Genomic DNA, 25,483 nt, shown 5'->3' on the forward strand with positions numbered 1-25,483 from the left:
AGGAGTCCACAGGCACAACAGAAATGGATCCAAAACATTTCTTCGCTGATACTTTTAAAGGACTTAGATAAGAATGAGACCACCAAAAGAAACCTTTTGTTAATCCAACAGACTGCAAATCAGTTTGTTCATCCTTTCTAAAGCAGACCTATTCTTAAACACATTTTTCCTAGTTTAAAAAGTATAATGAACACAGTAATACATGACAAGATTTTCTGGGGCAGAGAGTGTCCCAGAGTACACTCAAAACAATAAAATGTTTTGCCTAGGTTTTGTGCATTTGAGATATTACGAGTAACAACAACATTTATATAAAACTAAACTATTTTGTGTGTATTGTGATAGCCTGAAAATGTTTCAGGCCAGAATACAGCTATTTCCTCATTAATTCAGACTGAATACTGAGCTGATTAGAATGAGGAATGGGGCCCAGAGTTTGAATATCACACAATTATGAATAACCCTCTTTAGACTGAATGTTGTATCTTAATACTACAAACTTTAAATGAAAAACTACAAAAACCAAAGTGAGCTGAAAGGAAAACTATTTTCTTTTAGAAGTTCAACACTTTTGGCCCTGCCTCCTTGCACCCCTTCCCACAATCTCCACTACTTTCCTCTTACATCCTCTCTCTTATCTCCTTCCTCCCTCCCCACTCATTCCCTTCATCCAGGTTCTTCCCAGAACAGCTATAATGCACTGGTGCCCAGGGGTGACTGTATTAAGAAAAAAAAACTTTGTAATTGATTCTGAGTTGAAAATTTGTTCCCTGAGCCATGCCCTGCAATTTTAAAATGGAAAGTGATTGAACCAGCTCCAACACTTGGGGAGGTGGTGGAAGAGAACATCGCCTCCTAGCATTTCTCCTTTAGCCCCAAGAGCAGCTCCAATTCCAGCTAGGAGCACTCTCAGTAGCTGCTGTTGCACTGCCAGGGAAGGAGAATGTAACTGCTGGTTCTATTGCGTTCTTCCTTGCCAGGGTCTGGGAATCTCAAGGAGACTTGCTTGGGAAACGCCCAGCAAAGGATGCCTCCTTTTCCCCCAGCCACAACCAGCCAGGGCATCCAAAGAGGTGAGAAAAAGGAAAAGCTGAGAACCAGTTATGGTTCCCCAATTCTCTCCTTACTACAGATTAGAGAAGCCTACAGATGGCTAAAATCTGAGCAGAAGGCTATAGTCCCCAACACAGTGTACTAACAGTTGAGCACAGTGTATTCCAGCCACTCCCCATGGGCAATATACCCTCTGCATTGGGGACTACAGGGTGGAAGGGAGAGGAGCTGTCTATGCTGGCCCTAAAGCCATTGGTGACTCCCCCATGCTGAGTGTATTCTTCCCATGGAATTTACAGGTGATTCCTGTGTCTTCCGTGTTGCAGAGGAGTGGATCTGCAAAGGCACTAGAATAGGACAGTGAATCTGGTTGTGACCTCTTGACTTTTTCAAAATAATATGCAAAAGCTTAGCGATCGCTGCTTTAGTATATTTTGTGTTGTGTTTCAACACTGAATTGTGTGGAAAATGCTGAGATTTTCCCCAATACAAATAATAAATACAAATATGCTGTATGGTAATTATTTTAGGGAGAAGAGTCCTGATGCCCTATGTAGACAGGGACAACGGAAAAGATGAAGGGTTTAAATTATTTTTAAAATGATTCTATTTCAGTAGTTTGATTTTTAGAATTTTTACAGTACATGAAAGAGAAGGAAAGTTTGGAATTTTTCAAATCAAAGGAATGAAAAGCCACAGCAGTGTATATGTTCTGGAAAACAGATGAAAAATTCTGAGTTCAAGAGGCAGAACTGAGGGATTGTAGTAGCTAAGTTGAAATGTACATGCTCAGAGTCTGGTTACCTGAACACTGATTGGCTAATAACAATCACCAAAAGTATATAGAGTCACTTATTATATGACCATTGAGAAATAACTATACAATGATTATGTAAATCAGACACCCACAACCATAATGCAAGGGAATTGCATAACCAGTGAGGAAAAAATGTATAACTTTGGATCAGTAACTATACAGCATTTCTGCCCTCTGGTTGAGACAATTCCATTTCGGTATAAGAAGCATTTTTTCCTTACCTCATAAGGCAGTTTATCAAAATACCCATTAGTTGTCCATTCCCTGAGGGCTGTAACACTGAACTGTTTATTAAGACTATCCATTTCACAGCCATTCTTTTCTTCATCATCATCTTCATCCAAATCATTCATATCTATCATCGATGTCTTAAGTGAAAGTACAGGTCTCTCTTTCACACCATGTAGTACTACTGCATCTAATTCAGTGTAATAGTCCTGAAGCGAACTATTTACTTCCAATCGGATTAGATTTGTGGGAAAGTCAATCTGTTTAATACAAGGTGTGAACTGGCGAGCCTGAGGAGAATTCACCTTGGTAGGTGCTTCTGACCAAAGGATTTCCCACCTACAAAAGAAAAATTGCATATATAATACAGTGTTTAATACAAAAAGATGAGTTACTAATGTAAGCTCTGAACTTACGCACAATGTGCTACTCTGGCAAAAGTACAAGTATTTAGTAAGTTAGGAACATGGCTGAGAGGCCAGTTAAGATTGCTTTATTTCCCCAGATGTCAATAAATATCTGAAAAAGAAAAAAATTAACAGGCTCATCACATATAAGGATTATACAATTACTGTACTTCCTCTGCACTATGGATAGAACAGGATGTGTGCTTATGAACATACAAATGTGCTCTTTTACTAACACAAACATACAAATCCTTGTAACATATCACATTTTATACAAGTGTGGCAAAAAGGAGAATAAGCTTGTATAGTAAACGTCATATATTAGTACAAATATACTAAATAGAGAAAAGAGGATCACATGAAGAACCATACAAATAATTAGCCAAAACTTTTCTAATTCCCCTCCCCACAAGCACATTTTAACAAAAAACCTATATATTAAATATTAATATGTTAAGTCATTAAAAAAGGAGTTGTTAATCCAGTTAATAATGACAATTTTTAAACTGTCTACGTTCTATTTTGTTGACTTTTGAGCAGATAAGCAAGAATTTCTCTTCTAAGTCATTCACTGTGAAATGCCTCTTTAGTAGGGACCTACCAAATTCATGGTCCATTTTGGTCAATTTCAGTCATGAAAATTTCATGATGAAATTTCATGGTGGTGTAACTGTAGGGGTCTGGACCCAAAAAGAGGCTGTGGGGGGATCACAAGGTTATTTTAGGGAAGTTGCAGTATTGCCACCTTACTTTTGTGTTGCTGCTGGAGATGGTTCTGCTTTCAGTGCTGGGCAGCCAGAGAGCGGCGACTGCTGGCTGGGAGCCCAGCTCTAACGGCAGCATGCCTGTGCTACCCTTACTTCTGTGCTGCTGCCTTCAGAGCTGGGTCCTTGGCCAGCAGCCGCTGCTCTCCATTCACCCAGTTCTAAAGGTAGCAACCCTCTTCTGGGTCAGGACCCCCAGTTTGAGAAACACTGGACTCCCCCCTCCCATGAGATCTGAATAGTATAGGGTAAAAGCACACAAAAGATCAATTTCAGTTTGTGACATTTTTCACATCCATGAATTTGGCAGAGCCCTACTCATTAGCGCAATTTTATGGATAAGAATTAAAAAAAAAAAACTTCAAGTCTTTTGGTAACAAGCATTTTTTTGAACATTTTTATCCTCTCTGACAGTACATGGACCCAATGGCAGGAGTACCAGGACACGAATGAATTCCCATTCATACATCCTCTCTGATGCACCTCCTTCAGTGAATGGCAGCATCACCAGTAGCAAACCACACATAGAGTAGTCTAGAGAAAGAAGAAAAGCACTATCCCCACCAAAAGCAGCAGAGTGTCCTGTGGCACCTTATAGACTAACAGACGTTTTGGAGCATGAGCTTTCGTGGGTGAATACTCACTTCGTCGGATGCATATAGTGGAAATTTCCAGGGGCAAGTATATATATGCAAGCAAGAAGCAGGCTAGAGATAACGAGGTTAGTTCAACCAGGGAGGAGAGGCCCTCTACTAAGTACATCGTCCAAACTGGACAGTCTCTAAGGAAAAGGATAAATGGACACAAATCAGATATTAGAAATGGCAATATACAAAAACCTGTAGGAGAACACTTCATCCTTCCTGGCCACATAATAGCAGATCTTAAGGTGGCCATCCTGCAGCAAAAAAACTTCAGGATCAGACTTCAAAGAGAAACTGCTGAGCTTTCAGTTCATCTGCAAATTTGACACCATCAGCTCAGGGTTAAACAAAGACTGTGAATGGCTTACCAGCTACAAAACCAGTTTCTCCTCCTTTGGTTTTCAAACCTTAACTGCTAGAAGAGGGCCTCATCTTCCCTGATTGAACTAACCTCGTTATCTCTAGCCTGCTTCCTGCTTGCATATATATACCTGCCCCTGGAAAATTTCCACTATATGCATCTGACGAAGTGGGTATTCACCCACGAATGCTCATGCTCCAAAACGTCTATTAGTCTACAAGGTGCCAATGGACTCTTTGCTGCTTTTACAGATCCAGACTAACACAGCTACCCCTCTGATACTATCCCCACCCAGGCAGCCATGCTCCCCAGCCTTGTACACAGGCCTGGGAATGGAGAGAGCTCTGCTCTTTAAATGTATTCTGCATATTCCAGGCCACAGGGAGAGGTTTTGCAGGTGCTCCAGTCACAGCTGCTACTTCACACTGCTCCCGCTCCTTCTGCTTCCTTGACCAGGTAGATTGATGACAGGGAAGGAAACCTACAACAGCTACTGCTGCTGTTACCTCTGGCGTCGTATCTGCAGCATTCTCAGCACCCTATATACAAACCCAGTGAACTTTCACCAGTTGTAGCTCCCTCCCACATCCGACTATCCTTGTCCCAGCTTCAAAGATCTCATACAACTTAGCTATTCTTTGTCACACTGATCTCAGAGACCTGACACTGATTCTGCAGTAATTGGGCTCCCTTTCTGATAGAAGCTATCAGCACTCAATCTGTAACAAGTGTATGCTGATGATAACAACTACTTCTGAATATTTAGACAAATCAAAACATTGTTGACTCATACCAATACTGGACAATTAACTTGTCCTGTTAAACAGAAAATAAAATGTAAGCAACGTTTCCACTAAAAAAAAAAATTACTCAGTGCAAATAAGGCCTGGAAATTTCACTTGACAAAATTAAAATTCAGAATAGGAACATATATCCATGTTTATCAGAAAATTTCCTTACTTCAATAATAAGGTCAACAGATCTGTTACAATGGTTACTACAGCCTGCTTTCAGCTTGGCGGCAGAACCAGACCTATCAGACACTGGCAGTGGGAGAATTCTCCACCTCCTGACGTTGACATTGTAATTGTCATTACTACTCCAGCCAAGTTAATTCAAATCTACTTTTTAAAATTACAGATTGTGTTAAATATACAATTTCTCCTACCGCACAGCATGGTAAATTCTACTTAATGACAACAAATTCAAATCCTTGGATGCCAATTTCCATCTCTATTCTGAATGATCCATTTGTCTTCAAGGTGGGCTGTGTCTATGGATTTTATTACTCAAAGGGAAATTTTCAGATAAACATGGATAAATTCTTCTATTCTCCTTCATGCTATGGTCCACAGAGCTGTCACAACAGGATTTTCAAATTAGTGTGCCTCCAGGATGGAAAGCAGCAGCAGCATCCTTTAAATATGGATATATAAAAAATATGGATATATATATAAATATGGATTATTGTGATTGAATGCATCCTTGTAGTCACACCCTGCACACCACTGTAATAATCTTTTACAAAATATCCCTTGTAATATATCATTTGAAAACTAACAACTTCCTGGTCAATATCATCATGGTAAAAAGTATATAGCAAAATTTAGAGGGGGAGGGATAGCTCAGTGGTTTGAGCAGTGGCCTGCTAAACCCAGGGTTGTGAGTTCAATCTTTAAGGGGGCCATTTAGGGATCTGGGGCAAAATCAGTACTTGGTCCTGCTAGTCTAGGCAGGGGACTGGACTTGATGACCTTCCAAGGTCCCTTCCAGTTCTGTGAGATAGATATATCTCCATATATTATGTCTTAAGTTATAAAACCCCCCTGTATGATATACTAGCTCATGCTCAAAAATCACACAGCCCTGCACCGGAAAAGTCCTAATTACAGAAGTGTGTTCATCTCAATTTAATAAAAGTTGTAAACAGGGTCCTAAGACAGTTTAAGACAGGGTCCTAAGATAGGAGATAAGGAAAACCTGCATTTCAGCAGAGGGGAGAAGAAACAGCATGCACACTCTTTCAACACCAGACACCATGTTGCCGCCTTTACTGTCTGAATGAACATTAACCAGGAAAGTTAAGTATCAGAGAGATAGCCGTGTTAGTCTGGATCTGTAAAAGCAGCAGTGTCCTGTGGCACCTTATAGACTAACAGATGTATTGGACATCTAAAATCCAATACGTCTGTTAGTCTACAAGGTGCCACAGGATTCTTTTCTGCTTTTAGGAAAGTTTAATGCATTTCCCAGAGTGACTGAACTACAACAGTGAGGGGCAAAAACACCCCAAGTTCCCTCTCCTTCTTCATCTCTCTCTTTTTCACCTAAAACAACAAAAGAAACAGCGTTTGGATTTTGCTAGCAGATTCTGGCCTGAGAATTTGGTCAGAAATGTTTCTGGGAAGCTGTGGTAAGAGCTTCAACTTGAACCAAGTCTACCTCGTTAAATTAAGAAAGCATTTTATTTTTCTCTCTTGTAACCATTTCTGACTTTAATGCCTTATACCTGTACTCACTTTAAATATCTCTTTGTAGTTAAAACAACATATTTTATTCATTAATAAAAACTCGGGCTGTCAAGTGATTAAAAAATGAATCGCAATTAATCGTTAAACAATAATAGAACACCATTTATTTAAATATTTTTGGATGTTTTCTACATTTTCAAATACATTGATTTCAATTACAACAGAATACAAAGTGTACAGTGCTCACTTTATATTTGCTTTGGATTACAAGTATTTGCACTGTAAAAAACAAATAGTATTTTTCAATTCACCTAACACAAGTACTATAGTGCAATCTCTTTATCATGTAAGTGAAACTTACAAATGTAGAATTACGTACAAAAAAACCTGCCTTCAAGAATAAAACAATGTAAAATTTTAGAGCCTGCAAGTCCACTCATCCCTACTTCTTGTTCAGCCACTTGCTCAAACAAGTTTGTTTACTTTTGCAGGAGATAATACAGCCCGCTTCTTGTTTACAATGTAACCTGAAAATAACAGGTGGTTGGATGGCACTGTAGTAGCTGGCATCACAAGATATTTACGTGCCAGATGCGCTAAAGATTCATATGTCCCTTTGTGCTTCAACCACAATTTCAGGGGACGTGTCCATGCTGACGACGGATTCTGCTTGATAACAATCCAAAGCCGTGTGGACTGATGCATGTTCATTTTTATTATCTGAATCAGATACTACCAGCAGAAGGTTGATTTTCTTTTTTGGTGGTTTGGGTGCTGTAGTTTCTGCATTGGAGCGTTGCTCATTTAAGACTTCTGAAAGCATGCCCAACTCCTCATACCTCTCAGATTTTGGAAGGCACCTCAGATTCTTAAACCTTGGGTGGAGTGCTGTAGCTATCTTTAGAAATCTCACATCGGTATCTTCTTTTAGTTTTGTGAAATCTGCAGTGAAAGTGTTCTTAAAATGAACAACATGTGCTGGGTCATTATCTGAGACTGTTATAACATGAAATATATGGCAGAACGCAGGTAAAACAAAGCAGGGGACATACAATCCTTCCCCAAGGAGTTCAGTCACAAATTTAATTAATGCACTATTTTTTTTTGAACAAGTGTCATCAGTATGGAAGCATATCCTCTGGAATGAGGGCTGATGCATGAAGGGGCATATGAACATTTAGCGTATCTGGCACATAAATATCTTGCAATACCAGCTACAAAAGTGCCATGCAAATACCTGTTCTCACTTTCTGGTGACCTTGTAAATAAGAAGAGGACAGCATTACCATCTGTAAATGTAAACAAACTTGTTTGAGTGAGTGGCTGAGCAAGAGGTAGAGCTGAGTGGAGTTGCAGGCTCTAAAATTTTACATTGTTTTGTTTGAGTGCAGTTATGTAACGAAAAAAATCTGTATTTGTAAGTTGCACTTTCATGTCAAAGACTGCACTACAGTGCTTATATGAGTGAATTGAAAACTCCTATTTCTTTTGTTTATCATTTTTACAGTGCAAATATTTGTAATAAAAAGATACACTTTGATTTCAATTACAACACAGAATACAATATAGATGAACATGTAGAAAAACATCCAAAGTATTGAATAAGTTTCAACTGGTATTCTATTGTTTAACAATACAATTAAAACTGTGATTAATTACAATTTTTTTTAATCATGATTAATTTTTTTGACCTAATCGTGAGAGTTAACTGCAATCAATCAACAGCTCTAATAAAAACTAATCCAGTATTGGGAATTGTGTGGGTAACTCCATTTATGGTAGCAAACTGTTGTACATTGAGAGACAATGAACCTAATACATCTGGACTGTCCAGAGAGAATTGGACAGTGCAGAACACACTTTTTGGGGGATGGGGTGGGGTGGGCAAGAGTTCTGGGACCGTACTGGGCTGCTGAAAGCCAAAGTGTGACTGGTGTTTGCTGTCAAGCTTCTGGGGTAAGAGTTGCTGGACCAGGGCAGTGGCTATACACAGACATTCAGGGTGTAACCTGCATATTGTCTGGCTGTTTGAGAGGAGCCCAGGTTGACTAGTCTGAATTGCACTCCGGAATATCATAATTACAGATAAGTATCTTTATCTTCCCCTGGACACTATGGCCTGGAGAAGACAGCCAAAAGGAAAGAAATGGCATTGTCTAAGACTGGATAACCAACATTCAGAATCTGGTGAACTAATGACCACCTAGCAAATCTCACTACAGAAGACTCTGCTCGAAGATTGTCAGTGCTCTTAAGGACTGGAGTTTGACGCTTAACCAAAGGAGGAACATTTCTTGAATTTATTTAAGGAATGAATGCTATGACAGGAATAAGGACTACCTGTCTGAATTAAAAATACAGTGTCAGTTTTCATTAGAGAAAACTCCCAACCTTCAATAAAAAAACCTCAAGTGACTGGAGATAGTAGCTATTGGGAAACCTACTCTAATGGATAGGAAGTATAACAATACCTCCTCTGCATTATGGGTAGTACTGTAAAGAGCAGAATGAGGTTCCAAGGTCATGGATGAGAACCTCTCTCTAGACAACTACAGGACTTCTTAGCGATGCGTGAAGCACGGAGTGATTACAGAGCCATATGAGGGGAAACTATGCAGGGCATGGATGTTCCTATGTTCACAAAGCCTCTCTTGAATAAACTGTTAATCTTTTGGTCCACACAATCCTTAGTGGCCCTTGGGTTTAGAAATTTCCAGTGCAGAGAGTGGTCTGGAGAAACTGAAGGAAGATGGTGTTAAAAGTGAAGAGGTGGAAAAATTTACTTATTTGGCCTAGCTACACTTAGTATAGCATTTTTGAGCGGGTCTCTGGGTAGATCTTTTTTACTCTGGGTTTGGCCAAGAGTGCACAGTCTTCTCCAGAGACTCTGGTATAAGAAAAAGTCAAAAGAAACTATCTTCCACCTACATCTTGGAAGGGTTCTAACCAACTGGGATCTGGGGAAAAGTATAGGGAAGAGAAAATCAGATCCATCATCTTATCCACCTTATTCTGCACAAAAAGGCAATCCTCATCACCTGGATAGGTCCAAGTATGACATGGACAGTTCATTCTTCATCACTGATATCTTGAGCAAATGCCTGTGATAGTTGGACAACTGCTCAGATAAGAGCCTGGTTGGAACTTTTGTAATGCCTCCCTTCTTATGATGGTACTTGGAAAGAAGGGTAAATAATGAAAAACAAAGCAACCAGGAACACTTGTAAGTCACAAGATCTGGATGCCTAAGAAGCGCCACAGAGCAGGAAGAGGGAGAAGCAGGGCCTTCTTTTTTCCTATGAGGAATTGAGACAAACTATTTTGTCTAAGAGTATGGGATGGGGCTCAAAAGGTTCAATTAAATAATAGAATAATCTGAGGCTTTAGGGATGGATGCCTAACAGCACTGCTCCTAGAAAGAGAACCCTTGGTTGACATCTTTGAAAATTAATCAAGAGAGACAGCATGGGTCTGAGATTCTGAGCAGAAGAGAGACCAAACTTCACAGATTTTCATCCTCCCTTGTACAGTTTGGGCAAAAAAAAAAAATCTTACATAAGCAGCATGGGTGAGAGCCCATACCTTGAGCATTATTTCCCATCTCGCTGATCTGTTCTTTGATTCTTGCAGTCATGCTTAGTGTCATTTAAAAGAAAGCAGGTGATAAACTGGCTGTGTACATCTGAAAAGCCAGGGCCTGCTTATGTAAGAGACCCCAAATAGCCCCAACAACCATTTTCAGTGAGGCTGCTGAATAGTGGAGACACCGCACAGATCACTTTTATCTGTTATTGGCTTAGTAGATACTGGAGAAGCTGTACAGGTGATGTATCTTGATTTTAGTAAGGCTTTTGACACAGTCCCGCCATGACATTCTCATAAGTAAACTAGGGAACTATGGTCTAGATACAATTATTATAAGGTGGGTACACAACTGGTTGAAAGACCATACTCAAAGAATAATTATCAATGGTTTGCTGTCAAACTGGGAGGGAAATATCTAGTGGGTTCCAGGGATCTGTCCTGGTTCCACTACTATTCAATATTTTCATTAACTGCCTTGAATAATGGAGTGCAGCATATGCTTATAAAATCTGTAGATGACACCAAGCTGAGAGAGAGGCTGGAGGATTAGAATTCAAAACTATGTCGACAAATTGAAGACTTGGTCATGCAGTTGGGAAAAAGGCTAATATCATTCAGGGCTATATTAACATGAGTGTCGTATATATGACACGGGAGGTAATTTTCTCTCTTTTCTTGACATTGGTGAGGCCTCAGCTGGAATAATGTGTCCAATTCTGGGTACCACACTTTAACAAAGATGTGGACAAATTGGAGAGAGTCTAGATGAAAGCAATAAAAATGATAAAAGGTTTAAAAAACCTGACCTATGAGGGAAGGTTAAAGAAACTGGGCATGTTTAGTCTTAAGAAAAGAAGACTGAGTGGGGGGACCTGATAGTCTTCAAATATGTTAAGGGCTGTTATAGAGAGGCCACTGGTCAAATATTCTCCATGTCCACCGAAGGTAGGACAAGAAGTAATAGGCTTAATCTGCAGCAAGGGAGATTCAGGTTAGATATTAGAAAAAAAAAAACTAACTATATTTAAGCTCTGGAATAGGATTCCAAGGGAGGTTGTGGAATCCCTATCACTGGAGGTTTTCAAGAGTAGCTTAAACAAACACTTGTCAAGGATGGTCTAAATATACCTGGTCTTGCCTCAGGGCAAGAGGCTGGATTAGAGGATCTTGAGTCCAGCCCCGCATTTCTGTGATTTTAATGCCCTGCCTCCTTCCTTCTGCTGCTGCTAACTGTTAGCAATTCTAAAACAAGGAAATTCTCTAGTTCCTATGATATCCTAAAGAAGGACTTACCCTCTAGTTACCAAACTGCTGCCAGGTTAGAGGAAGCCAAAACCCAGGAGATTCCTGCCTGAAAAAACAGAGGGCCACAAAGTCCTGAGGAATCATCATCAGCTTTGCACGGAGGCAAAAGATTAGGTTGTCAATGTGACTGCAGTATCTCAAACATGCCAGAAGTGGAGCCAAAAAGCAGCTTGATTTAAAAACAAATATATCAGAAGAGGGATCTTCTGTTTACTTCCAAGAAGGGAATTTCCAACAGAAATAATATTTAACTCTTGTACAGCGCTTTTCATTCAGAGATAAAGTGCATTACCAAGGAGGTATGTACCATTATCTCCTTTCAATGGGGAAACTGGTCCAACCATAGTAGTCAGAGAACAATGAATACCCACACAGGACAAAATGCATTTTATGTAAATCTGGGGAAGATAAATCACATGAAACACACCAAAACGTAAGGTCCAATCCTGCCAACACTTTGATACTCTTGGTTTTGGCTTTGCACAAATGAATGCTGACAATTAAGTTCGGGGAGGTGGGGGGGAATGAGCTTAGTATTTGAAAGTTCTTTTGCTATAAATTTCCTCAATTAGCAGTACTTGAGGCTTTCATCAGGTTGTGGATGTGTCTGTATCTTAAAAAAAAATTCATAGATTATCTGCTTGAGTAGTCTCACTGAAACCAAGCACTACACTTGATTGAAACCGCTTGCAGGATCAGACCCTTATTTTCCTACCTCAGTGAACAATGTTTCAACTTTATAAACATTTACATTTGTCCAATTATCTATAGTTAATGAAGTAACTAGGCACAATCCATAACCCATTCTGCCTTTTTAAACAACTACATTATGATTTAGAATTAAAATACATTTATTTTAATTCTGACTCCTCTGGAGTAAACAGGCCTGGATTGGTTTGTCTCAGAGAAAACTGGAAGAATTATTTTTGTGGCAATCACATCTGAAAGGCTTTTCGGGGGGGAACAAAGGGAAGAAAATCGCTCCTGGGTCACCCTAATTCACCAAACTGAAGTAACTGCTGAATATGCTATAAACTCAAGAGGAAAGTGGTACCTATCATTAAATGCTTGCTCTTTAGAGTAAATTATTTTCAATTTTTTTTCTCCATTTATAGCTTCCTTTAGTTTAGTAGGCAACTTTCATTCCTTTTATGTCAGTCTGTCTCAGTAACTAGCTTATTCAGCCAAGATCAATCTGATCAAGGAATAGGTTTTCAAGAGGGAATTTTTAAAAGATTTTTTAAAATTAAAAGGCATATTATTTCTTATGAGCAAAGGAATTAAATGGATTCAAAGTTTAGATGTTTTGATAAAATACCATTAGTTTATATATCAGTAAAACCACTCTATCATTATTTCCTTTCAGTCCTTTCATTACTATCCTAGATAATATTATTATAGCACAATATTGCCAAACAAATTAGTAAACCAATTTTGGGGTAACACACATGAGTAGTTAAAACAAAGAGAAATAAAGAAAAATCTATTTTTGTAAACATCAGCAGTGCATAGTCAAACAACTGAAAATATTTTAACACAAACTGATAGACCATGAATGGCTTCTAGTTTGGATTCCAAATTCACAAAGACTGAAAGCTGATTTTTCAGTGTACCTACCTGCAAATGATCTGCATGTTACAATGCATTGAGTTTTCTTATTTCATGGTTAGAAAGGTAATGAATTAAATGTTAACTGTTTGGACTATTGCTGTTCTTTGAACTCAGATTTCTTACCTTTCAATTATACAGATATTTATTCAATAAATGGGAAAAATTTAAACAAACTGTACCCAATTTCATCAACAGACATAAAAACCTACTAACCCAAGGACTACCTGCATGGCCAGGCCCCTCCGAAGTCCTCAATTTAGAGGTACAGCATATAAAATATTTGTGTACTATTTACTGTGTAATATACTAGACTGCAATGTCTTTTAAATTTAATGCATTTTTAAAATGAACTTACTACAGTATTTCTTTTGCTTTTGTTAAACCTTCTTTCTGGTCCTGGCCCAATTCACTTTTTCGCTTTCCTATACTGATTATATAGCTTTGCCTCATGTTGTTTTCAGCACTTTCTTCCACTTGTCTTTCTCGCCTCCTGTAGCCTTTTATACCTATTTTCCCCTAAAGTGTGTGCTTTACTTCCTCCTCTATATTTTTTTGTTTCTCTTACTGTTACCCTTAAATCTCTCACTCTGCCTTAGGTCTTGTAACTGAGAACTCTGAGTGCAACAGTGAATCTGCAAAAATCAGGTTAGTTTTATTCTGTTTCTGTAGTTTTTAAAAACTATGAACAACTGCAGAATCAGGCACTGTGTCTCTTCACTGGGGAGTGAACCCAAAAAGAGAGACAAGTGGTGACCCCACATCCTCCAAACACACCTAATCCATCCCATCCTACTCTCTATTTTTGGGTCCACTTCCCCCATGAAGGGCCATGGTGCCAATTCTACTATCACACATGGCTTTTAAAAGTTCCAGAAGCAGAATATAAGTTTCACTGCTGCCCAGAGTTCCTAAAAGTGGGAGTGAAAACTGACAAGATTCCAGTTAGTTTTCACTCTGCTGTGTTTGACAAAGATACGAACAGCAGCAGAGAAACTATCTGTCTGAACATTTAGGAACAACAGACTGCATTAGTTTGCACTAGGTTCACGTTTGAAAAGTTATCTTTGCAACCACAGTGTATTAGAGGTTAAGGGTTTTTTCCCCCAAAAAATTAAAGTTTCAGTTCTACTGAAGCTGATGGCACTTGCCCAGGAAAGCTTCTTGCTTTGTACACGATGGAGTGGATTTTTCCAAGACTTGTAAATGGCTAATATTTTTCTAACATGGCTGCTTTTAGAGATGGTTGAAGGCCAGATTCTCTACTGCAGTCCCAGGTGGCTCAAAAATGCTAGAATCTGGTCGTAACTGACTCTGAAAATTACTTCAGAAAAGGAGAGACAGACTCTTACTAGCATAAAGCCAGTTGAGCTGGCTCCTGTGCCAACCATCTCCCAATCAGGCTATGCTCATCAGCAAAGTTTTGCTCCACAAGGCTGCTCTAATTTATGCCGGAGCTAAAGAAGCTACAGTTTAAAAATTAGGGAAATATAACTGACCATTCGGTGGCCCACTCCCACCCTTTTGCCAAATGGTTCTTGACACTAAAGAAAATCTAGTTCTGCATCTTCATACAGCTGATATGTTCTTTTTTGAGCTTGCATGTGAAACACTTAGGATAGCATTTCTTCCTTTTTATTCTTGCTATATAATATTACCACCTTTCGCACTCAGCTTTTAGATAGCACTTTTCATCCATAAAGGAGCTATGTATCATCCCCACTTTATAGATGGGAAAACAGAAGGCACAGCAACTACGTGATTTAATCAAGATCACCAAAGAGACCAGTCAAATGGCCAGGAACAGAACCCAAGTTTCCCAAGTCCCAGTCCAATGCCCCATCTAATGAGCCACACTGAATGGTAAAAAATAAACACCTGTAACAACATTAATTCAAAAGGGTTACCAGAAATGCTTAAGAAGATTGTAACACCACCGAATCTACCTCAATACCTTGAAAGCAGTCACTGGGCCTTATTTAATGTCCATAGCTTACAGGTATTACTTTGTCTACAGAGATGTCCCTGAATACAACATGATTACACAAGATACTGAGAATGATTTAAAAACTGAATAAGGGCTATAAAATACAAATTAAGGACCAAATGCTGCCCTCACTTAGAATCATGCAGTTTCCATTTATTTACCGGTAATTAGCTCAAGATCTTAAATATAAGGAAGTACGTACACATCTATGAAAGTTTTTAATATCGTAAGACATGAAAATGTTGGAGGAACTGGCTAGTGCTAATACTCTGTAGTTGGACATATTTATTCCTGCATTTCCATTATAAGCTATTCTCAGGAACATATTAGTTCAGCCTAAATAGTCACTCTAAGATAAAACATAGCATACAAAGGTTCACCTCACAAGCAAACTTTTATTCCGTTTGTACTCAAATTTAGTTTAGGCTGTATTGGCAAATGAGGATTACATTCAAAAATTAAAAATAAATTTTGAGCAATAGGCACATTTTGCCTTACAACATGGTAAATCCAAAAATCTTCACTGGAAAATGGAACACTGTATAAACAATTTTCCCTTACTATTTGGAGCAAAGTAAAAATTCCAAAGCATCATTTAATTAACAAGTTACTGTAAATGCATTTTTTTTTATCAAAAGTTCCATACAGATTATTTGTAGGTTTGGCCTGTTAGAACTATTATTATACAAATAAAACCTGAATGAGCTTTGACCCTAAAATGGTCTCAAATAATCTATAACTACAATATTGATATTAAACAAAGTTGTAAACCAAAACACATGTACCCTAAATAAAACTGCTTTAAAAATATACTGAAGTAAACAAAGTATTTTTGGTCTGATATAAAGTGCTCCAACATTGAGAATAAAGACTGAAACCCCATTTAAAAGTTCTTTTGTGGTTGTACTATTTAGTAAGTTAGAGAGAGATACTCAGTAAAAGTTTACCTTACTTCAGCTGGTGTATTTTGGGAATAGGGATTTGCAGAAGAAGCCAAAATCCTAATTACAGCCCCAGGGTGATATGTTTCCAGAACATGCACTGCTGTGGGATAAACTGGCTCCTCAAAAGCAAGCTCTACGTAGTCCTGGCTATAGAAGTTAGGTGGAGTCCTCTTGAATGGCAACTGGGCACTAGGACACTGATCCCACCAAGTTCCATAAGTTCGAAACACAGCAGTCTGAGTGAAGTCACCAGAACTGGGGTACACATTTGGAATACCTGCCAAATTCCACATGGTGTAGGACATGCTGTTTTCACTACCGTAATGAGAACTGAAATCCAACACTTCTTTGGCATACTGGACTACTTCAACATTGATAGGTAAGGCTCGGCTGTTTGATTCAATAGCTCTCCGGCTGTTGATCATTTCTCCCCTTGTAGCTGTCCTGGCTCGGCGCCGAAGGCAAATATAGTAAAACATGCTGAGAACTGTTAACATGGGAAACACTGGTGACATCTAGATATGAATTATGAAGCTGCAAAAGGGCAGGTGTCCTATATAAGGTGCATTAAAAAAAAATAGCTGAATAAAACAGAATGGTTTCCTTCTGGAAAATTTTTCTCTGTTGACCATGTTTAACCAATTTGCTTTTACTCATTCTAATTGTCTAATTAAGACAACACTGTCATTAAAAATCTAAAATCGAGGGGTTTCTATAGGGCCACTGAATTAAAAAAGGCAGTTATCTGGAAGTTAAATTGAGCCAAAAACTAAACTAACTATTTTCCAGGTTAGATCACCAGCCTGCAGTAGTAACAAAAAATTTGTTGTCAATGTAAAACCTTCAGCACTACCCTTTCATGTTGTCCACGAGAGCACGCATCCCTGATATAAAAGTCAGTGGACTCCAAAAGGATGTTCACTGGAGTCCATTAATAATATCAGCTGGATGTCTTCTATACAGCCATGACACAAGATAGGTATTCAGGGTTCTGTGACGGTGTCAGAAGCAGAAGTCTATATGTATGGTGTTGTATATCTGAAAAAAGAAGACATTTTGGTTCATATATTTACTCTATTAGATTCGAAATTTGCTAAACCTGGACATTGCAGCCATGAAAACTATTTCTGCCAACTAGAACTGACAAAAAACAAGTGTACCTGCAGCAATAGTCTAATCTGTCAAACAAAACCACATTTCAGCAGTTACACTAAAGTATACTTTATATAAACTGTATGCTTATTCTGGATTACTTTCTGATCAAACAACATATATCCTAGAAAAGTAAGCTTTAACAAGAGAGCATGAGATGAAGAGAAATGCTTCAATGATTTTTTTAAAAAATTATTGTAGTGAAAAATTATTTTGTTTATTTAACAAAATATTCCCCTGTAATCCAAACAATAAAACATTGAACTAGTACACAAGAACCATAAACTTCAGGTGACTAAAATCTGACAGTAACTAGAAAAGTGGAGTATGTTTTCACTAGCCAGACTGAGTGGCACGCAAAAAGTAAACAATTAGTACAATTGGTAGAAGAGTTAGATTAGTAAACTGAAGAATTTTTAAAACCTAAGGTATACTATCAACACAGGTAAAGAAATCTGTTTGAAAAAATTTAATTTTTAATCTGTCACTTTAAGGAAATGGGTATGTCCATATTAGATTTCCTACAAGTAAAGATTATCTTACAAACCCCACTGCGTAGTTAGCAGGCACAAAACAACTATAAGGCAAAAACTGTTAGATTTACCAATATAATCAGAGTCTTCTATTAGTAACAAACAAAATATTTCCTTACAGTTTATCAAGAAGCAAGATATACCAAAATTAATCTCTCCACTCTGATAAAAAATACAACTAACTTTGTTGCTCCACTGAAATCTTGTTTAAGTGTTGCTCAATGGCAAAGAGAGAAGAGCAGTGTTGGAGTCCAGAGCAAGGACGACTAAGAATCTCCTAAAATAGATGAAGTGTTTCTGCAGCAGACATTCACTGGGCGTGTACTATATTAATCACTGGGGCAAACAGTGGCTGCATTTCTACTTCAGGACAAACATTACAAATCATTAACCTAACGGCTCTGCTGTTCTAGCAGGCCAGCTGCACATTTACCATTTGAAATAGGCCGTAGTTGGGACATTACTTTATTTAGTCATAAAATCTTTGTTTTTCTGGAGTAACTCACTTCTCTCCCACCTCAAAAACAAACCACCAAAAGAACCCAAAAAAACAGTACCCTTACATATACGGGTAGCATCCACTGGAGCCCTCTTTTTGTTGGAATACTATTAGCAATTGACAGTGCAGGTTTTGTAAGATAAAGGCAGACTGCAGCCACTGCTCCTATATTTGGCAGTGAGAAAACATGTGTTGATGAACTGTTCACTCTTCACTCCAACCTGAAGCTGCAGAACTGGAATTAATTTGCAAACTTGATACCATCAGAATAGGCCTGAATAAAGACTGGGAGTGGTGGGTCATTCCAAAACCTAAACTTAATTTCCCCAATACTAATTTCTCCCTACTGTTACTCACACCTTCTTGTCAACTGTCCATAATGGGCCACTCTCTTACCACTTCAAAAGTTATTTTCCCTCCCTCAGTATCCTACTGTTAACTGATTTATCTCCTTAGACTGATCTCACACTTGGTAAAGCAACCCCCACCCTTTCATGAATTTAGACCTGCTCCTGTATTTTTCACTTCATTCATCTGATGAAGTGAGTTTTAGCCCATGAAAGCTTATGCCCAAATAAATTTGTTAATCTCTGAAGTGCAACAAGGACGACTCATTGTCTTCACTCTTTTTCTTTCTTCTTCGTCCTACAATTTTTTTGTCTCGTTTCTGTCCTTAAAATCAGATTTTATACCTGCTTGAGGTATCGCAACTTGAACTACATTTGGCACCTACCACAGCGGGGGAACACAGAAGAAATTATCTTGGCTCAGCCCTGAGCTCTGCAGAGAAGCCAAAGCCAAACAAAAAGGTGTTCCAAAGGCCTTTGGAAGAGACATGGGAAGGAAGCAACAAGTTGCTGCTCTCTCTTTTTAAACTGGGACGGCTTAAAAATTTAACTGAAGACTAGGACAATATACAAACACATTTTGCTTTTGGATTCTTTTCTGCTGTCTCCTGATCTAACATGCCTTATAGCTAGTTTAATTTTCTGGTTCTCATGCTCTACCACAATGCAGCAACATTCACTTACAAACTGTCCACATGCCTTCTAGATCAGTTAGTTTTCTGTGCATTTACAATCCCCCTTATCAGTCATATGGCATCGTTTGGAGAGGGAAGCTGCAGTCACACCATATCCCCCATGCCCAAGACCTTGGATAAAAGTCAGTATCTCCAACTGTCTTTGCCTCTTAGAATGCAGTTTCTCTTGTGCGCCAGTCAGTAATACCTCAGATAAAAGATTATGTCTTCATTTTGGATTCAATTAAATATCATTTTATATATTTTCTTTTTTAGACAAGTACAAAAATAAATGAGCATACCAGAATTACAAATAAATCTTTGCTTCACCCAACAAATTTTGGTTGCTAAGCACCAAAGTACTTTACTATTTACGTAATTTACAAAACCTCAAGCAAATTAAATTTTTAAAATGCCAATAGTAAAAAAAATCCTTATTACTTATAAAAAAATTGGTATGTCATCACATCAACTTTTCAACGGATTGTTGGATTTTTATATGCATTTGTTATCTCAATTTCTGTACTTAGATTTTTTTGTCTTTTAAGAATTCCCATTTATCAAACAGAATGTTTTGTTTAAGTATTTATAATTACTACTTCATGATAATGTTGTATACACAATTTTCCTATTAAAATACATTACACTAGCAAATCATAATATATGTATGTGGACTTGCATTTGAGGCTGATCAATGGGTCACTGATATGCATATATATAAAGTTTTATTTCTTTTTCAAAACAGTTTTGTAATCATGGCTGTGTAACAGATTTCATAGATTCCAAGGCCAGAAGGGACCATTATGATCATCTAGATCAGTAACTTATGGCGACTCAGTTGAAGAAAATTGTTGATGCCCGCGACCCAATGGAGCTGGGGATGAGGGGTTTGGGAGGGGCTCAGGACTGGGGCAGAGAGTTGGGGTGCAGGGGTGAGGACTTCAGGGTCTGGGAGGGGTGCGGGCGGGGGTCAGGGGGCCAAGGATGAGGGGTTTGGGGTGCAGGAGGGGGCTCTGGGTTTGGGGAGGCTCAGGGCTGGAGCAGAGGGTTGGGGAGCTGGCTTAAATCCAGTAGCTCTGAGTCAGTGGCATAGTCGGGGTGCAGAGGCAGGTTTCCCACTTGTCCTGGCACCGCAGACCATGCTGCACCCCAGAAGCGGCCAGCAGTAGATCTGGCTCCTAGGCGGAGACGCACAAGCGGCTCCACGCAGCTCTCACCCAGAAGCATGCCCCCCCCACTCTCATTGGCCGGGAACCAGCCAATGGGAGTGCTGAGCCGGTGGTCAGGGAGGAGACAGCATGTGGAGCCCCATGGATCTCCCACTCTCCCTACCTAGGATCCGGATCTGCTGCAGGCTGCTTCTGAGGCGCAGCACGGTGTAGGAACAGGTAGGAACTAGCCTGCCTTTGCCGGGCAGCACCGCCGACGGTACTTTTAATAGCCCGGTCGGCGATGCTGACCATAGCCGCTATGACCCAGTGCCTTACATTCCGCGACCTAGTACTGGGTCGCAGATCTGCTCTATAATGGGCCATAGAACTTCCCCAAAATAACCCTAGAGCATATCTCTTAGAAAAACATCCACAAAAACATTTGACTGCTTGTCTTTCCATCCTGCTCTCTGTGCAGTAGGACACTCAAGAGTGAATTTACCAGATGCTGGGGAATCCATGCTCATCAATGTGTGTGCTATCTGGTCACTCGGCAGTATGGAATAACTACTGAGATTTTCCCAGAATTAACTGATGTAAACAAAATCAGGTAGCATGGTGGGTTTAGCATGCAAACGGCTCAGCCACAGAAAGACTGCAGAGTGGACATATATACTAGCTCATTAACCCATTCGTTTATAAGATGACCCCCCCAAGATGGATAGGTAAAAATGGCAAAAACTTTATGACCCTTTCATAAGCTGACCCTGTGTTTTAGGAGTTGGCAAACTTTGGCTCCCATCCCGTCAGGATTAGCTGCTGGAGCATCCACAGGCATGGAGAGCCCCTCAGCTCCCAGTGGCCACGGTTTGTGCTCCCAGCCAATGGGACCTGCGGGAAGTGGCGCGGGCTGTGGGACATGCTGGCCACCACTTCCTGCAGCTCCCATTGGCTGAGAACAGCAAACCATAGCCACTGGGATCTGAGGGGCTCTGTGCCTGCAAATGCTCCAGGTAAACAAAATGACAATGTATTAGATGTTCAATTTAATAGAGCTTAAAATCATCAAATTTTGGTGTAGACCCGTTGATAAGCCAACCCCTGCTCTTTAATGCTTCACTTTTTTACCAAAAAAATTCAGCTTATAAACGAGTATATACGCTACCAAAAAGAAAGAAAGATTGAGTTAACCTTTTTATACAATAGGTCACAAACTGGTTGCAAAACTATAGTTGTGACTGTATTTGTAACATTGACAGTATGTGTGTTCTGGTAGATGTTTGGCTCTAATGTCTCCAGAAACGTGGCACAGCTTTCATTCCCCTAACAAAAATCAGTTGAATAATTTACATTTTTAAAGGAGATATAAGTAGTATAGTATAAAGACACAAAGAGAATATTTTTGGAAACACGATAAGTAGGGGTTTATTCTAAAATGCGCTTAAAATAAATTCCTGATTTTTCTCTAAAACTTGGTAGCCAAATTTCACAGAGGTTTAGGTTTTATGTCCTCTGAATTTTCAATGTAGTTTTTGCTTTGGTTCTCTTAATAAACTTTAAATTTTTGAATAAAAGCCGTGGAATCTGGCCTCTGGCTGAAAATTTTCCTTCTCAGTCTCACTTTTTGTGGTTGACTGATATCTTTTAAAAGAGATACATCAGACATAGTAAAGAGACAAACCGTAAGAGATCTGGGGCAAATGTTGGATGCAAAGTCAACTGTAGACATTACACCTCTATCCATATGTAATGTTGTCATAAACAGATTGTTAAGGATTAATATCTCTCCTGTCTGTAAAGGGTTACAAGCAGGGAACTGGACACCTGACCAGAAGACCAATCAAAAGACAAGATACTTTTAAATTTGGGTGGAGGGAAGCTTTTGTGTGTGTTCTTTGTCCGTTGTGTGTTCTTCTCTCGGAGGGTCTGAGAGAGACCAGACATTACTACAGGCTCTCTAAGTTTCTTTTCAAATAGTAAGTAAAAACAGGCGGTTTAGGCTTTTTGATTGTTTTACTCTATTTGCAATTGTGGATCTGGCTACTTAACTTTTATATGTGTAGTTGCTGGGAATATTTTGATTTGTATTGGTACTGGGGGGAAGGTCTCTTTCTGGTGTCTGTAAGCTATAGGACCCTGTAATATTTACATCTTGAAGTTACAGAGATAATTCTTTACTTTTTCCTTTCTTTTATTAAAAGATTTCTTTTAGAGAACCTGATTGATTTTTTTCCCTTTGTTTCCCTTGTTTTATTCCAGGGGATTAGGATAACTCACCAGGACGGGTGGGGGAGATGGGAGGGGGAAGAGATAGAATCTCTCTCTGTTTTCCTTGAATCTGTTTGCCTCTTTGTGGAAGGGAAGGGAGATGCTTTTCTGTATGGTGATTTAAGAGGTTGAATCAGTATCTCTCAGGATAGCCCAGGGAGGGAAATTCTGAGAGGGGGAAAGGTGGGGGAATGGTTTATTTCTCCTTGTTTTAAGAACCCAAGGGATCTGGGTTCTTGGAGTCCCCAGGGAAGGTTGGGGAGGTCAGAGTGCCCCAAAACACTATATTTTTGGGTGGTGGCAGTGCTATCAAATCTAAGCTGGTAATTAAGCTTAGAGGATTCAGGTGCTAGTATCTCATTTTCTGAACTCTAAGGTTCAGATCTGAGAGGGAATGCTATGACAAATGTGGTCGTAGGGAGCCAAAAATCCCTACCGTGTTACAAGTGAAACCCCATTATATCGGGGTAGCGGTGGTAGGGCTGCAGCGGTGATTTAAAGAGCCCGAGGCTCCGGCCGTGGAAGCCCCATGTCTTTTAAATTGCCGGCAGAGCCCCACTGCTGCAACTCTGGGGTAGCGGTGGCAGGGCTCCAGCGGTGATTTAAAGGGTTCGGGGCTCTGCAGCCTCTTATATCAGGTCACATTATAGCGGGGTAGCGGTGTATTTTATTAAAATGGAGAGCCTGTGTGTGATGGATGGATGCTGGAGGCAAAATAATCGGAATGATGGGGGCCAGGTGCACAGAAGCCTGATTGATTAACTGGGGGCCACAATCACTAGAGCTTAATTGGTTGATTATCAGGCAATAACCCCTTAAAATGTGGTATGCTATGAAAAATTATTTGTAAAACGGTATATTAGAGTACCTTCCCTCCCTCAATTATGTCCATTTCAGTTTAAGTACAAAGACACTTTTTTTTTTAAACTTTCAACTCTTCAAATTGAGTCCATGATCTGAATGTTAAACCCATGTTCTTTCTGGCTAATCCCCAATAAAGATTCTCCAAGTGGAACTTAATTAACAATTCTGTTAATGTGTGACTAGATTGTTTCTAGCTTATTCACTCATTACTGTATTAGCTCTGGAAAACTAACAGGAGTAAAAAGCAGTAAGTATTATCAACAGAAGAAACTGTTTGATTCAGAATATACAATGAGAACAGACCTGTTGAGTAAAAGTTAACTTCTTAAAATAAACTTTTCTGACTACTTATCTTTATTTATAAAATGTCAGTTTAATCTGCATAAGTTTTCAGTTTGTCATGCAGGTACAACATCACATCTTACTACTGAAACAGTCTGAGTGACTGCTGACAGATTGATTCATTTGGACCATCAAAAAACAACCAAAACCAGGACTGTCAGGCAATTATTCAAGGATGCTATCAACCCCATGAAACAGGATGATTTAACAAAAGTGATCACTAATGGGAAAGACAACTCCCCAGAGAAAATGTCTCATGTGCAACAGCGGTTCTCAACTGGGAGGCCAGGGCCCTCTGAGGGGCCGCGAGCAGGTTTCAGGGGGGCTGCCAAGCAGGGTCACTGTTAGACTTGCTGGAGCCCAAGCCAGAAAGCTGAAGCCCAGCTATGTTGGGCTGAAGCCTAGGGCTCCCAGCCCTGCCACCTGGGACTGAAGCTGAAGCCTGAACAACTTAGCTTTGTGGGGACTCCTGTAGAATGGAGCCCTGGCAACTGTCCTGCTTGATACCCCTTAACGCCGGCCCTGGCTTTTATATGCAGAAAAGCAGTTCTTCTGGTGCTGGTGGGTCCTAGAGTTTTTATAACCTGTTGTGGAAGGTGTGGAGGCTCAGAAAGAAAAACGTTGAGAACCCCTGACGTATAAAATATGCCAATCTTCCATCCAGTCTCTAAACCAGTGGTCCCCAAACTGTGGGGCATGGAGGAACTTCGGGGGGTTGGAGGGGAAGGGAGAGATTCAGCGGGGCTCGAGTCAGTCAATTCTATACGTTTCTCCTAAACCATCTCTATGGGTACCCTTTGGGTATCCTTTCTCCAAAATTATTTCACAATCCTTCACATCATCCAGATTTGCAACCTCAATTTCATATTAGACTTCTAACTCCTTTCCCAACCCTGCATTCAGGTGGTCACCAAATCCTGCCTGTTTTTTCCTTAAACTTTTTCTCCATTCCAAATCCTTGCTCATACATTACATCTGTCATTTCAAATACTAACAGTCTCCTCATCTCTGGCCTGCCAGCATCTCCTCATTCCCGAGCCCAGCCTGTATAAAATACTGCTGCTAAAATAAATCTTCTCCTTCCACTGCTTTGAAACAATACACTTCTCTTCAGTTCCTACAATTGGCTTCCTCTTGCTCTCGACAGTAAGTTTCATTCAGCACCTCTAAGATTCTGTGTAAATCCACCCCTGCCTATGTGTCTGCTTTTACTTTGTCCTACTGCCTAACTGCCTTTGTCCTAACTTGTCATTGCTTACTTGGAACCAATTCTGTAGCCCTCTCCTATAACACCAGCTTAGAAAGACACTGGAAACACTGTAGAGGATACAGCAAAAATACAGAATTTAGTAATATCGATACAACAGCAATGTAGAGCATGTGCCCTATAAAGTCCTTCTCCTAGGTTGCCAAGGGCAACCCTGAAAACATTAGCGAAATATGCATTTTAAAATTTTGGAATAGAACCTTAAGAGAAAG

General features: G+C 39.6%; 1 protein-coding gene across 5 annotated transcripts in view; it reads right to left on the reverse strand.

The window, feature by feature from the left end:
• The window catches only part of FBXL4 (F-box and leucine rich repeat protein 4), a 94,812-nt gene that overhangs the window by 64,168 nt on the left and 5,161 nt on the right, over positions 1 to 25,483 (reverse strand). For 4 of the 5 annotated variants that reach the window (XM_030555992.1, XM_030555987.1, XM_030555989.1 and 1 more), the window contains 2 exons: positions 16,178 to 17,212; positions 2,092 to 2,437 (listed from right to left, as the gene is read on the reverse strand). In XM_030555992.1, the coding sequence (XP_030411852.1) occupies positions 2,092 to 2,437; positions 16,178 to 16,689 (858 nt within the window). In that variant the 5' untranslated portion in view covers positions 16,690 to 17,212. Of the gene's footprint in view, positions 1 to 2,091; positions 2,438 to 16,177; positions 17,213 to 18,042; positions 18,117 to 25,483 lie in introns of those variants that run through there. The other variant, XM_030555990.1, reaches the window with a different exon arrangement.

Source organism: Gopherus evgoodei, chromosome 3 (genome assembly GCF_007399415.2).
Source record: "Gopherus evgoodei ecotype Sinaloan lineage chromosome 3, rGopEvg1_v1.p, whole genome shotgun sequence".
Classification (NCBI taxonomy): domain Eukaryota; kingdom Metazoa; phylum Chordata; order Testudines; family Testudinidae; genus Gopherus; species Gopherus evgoodei.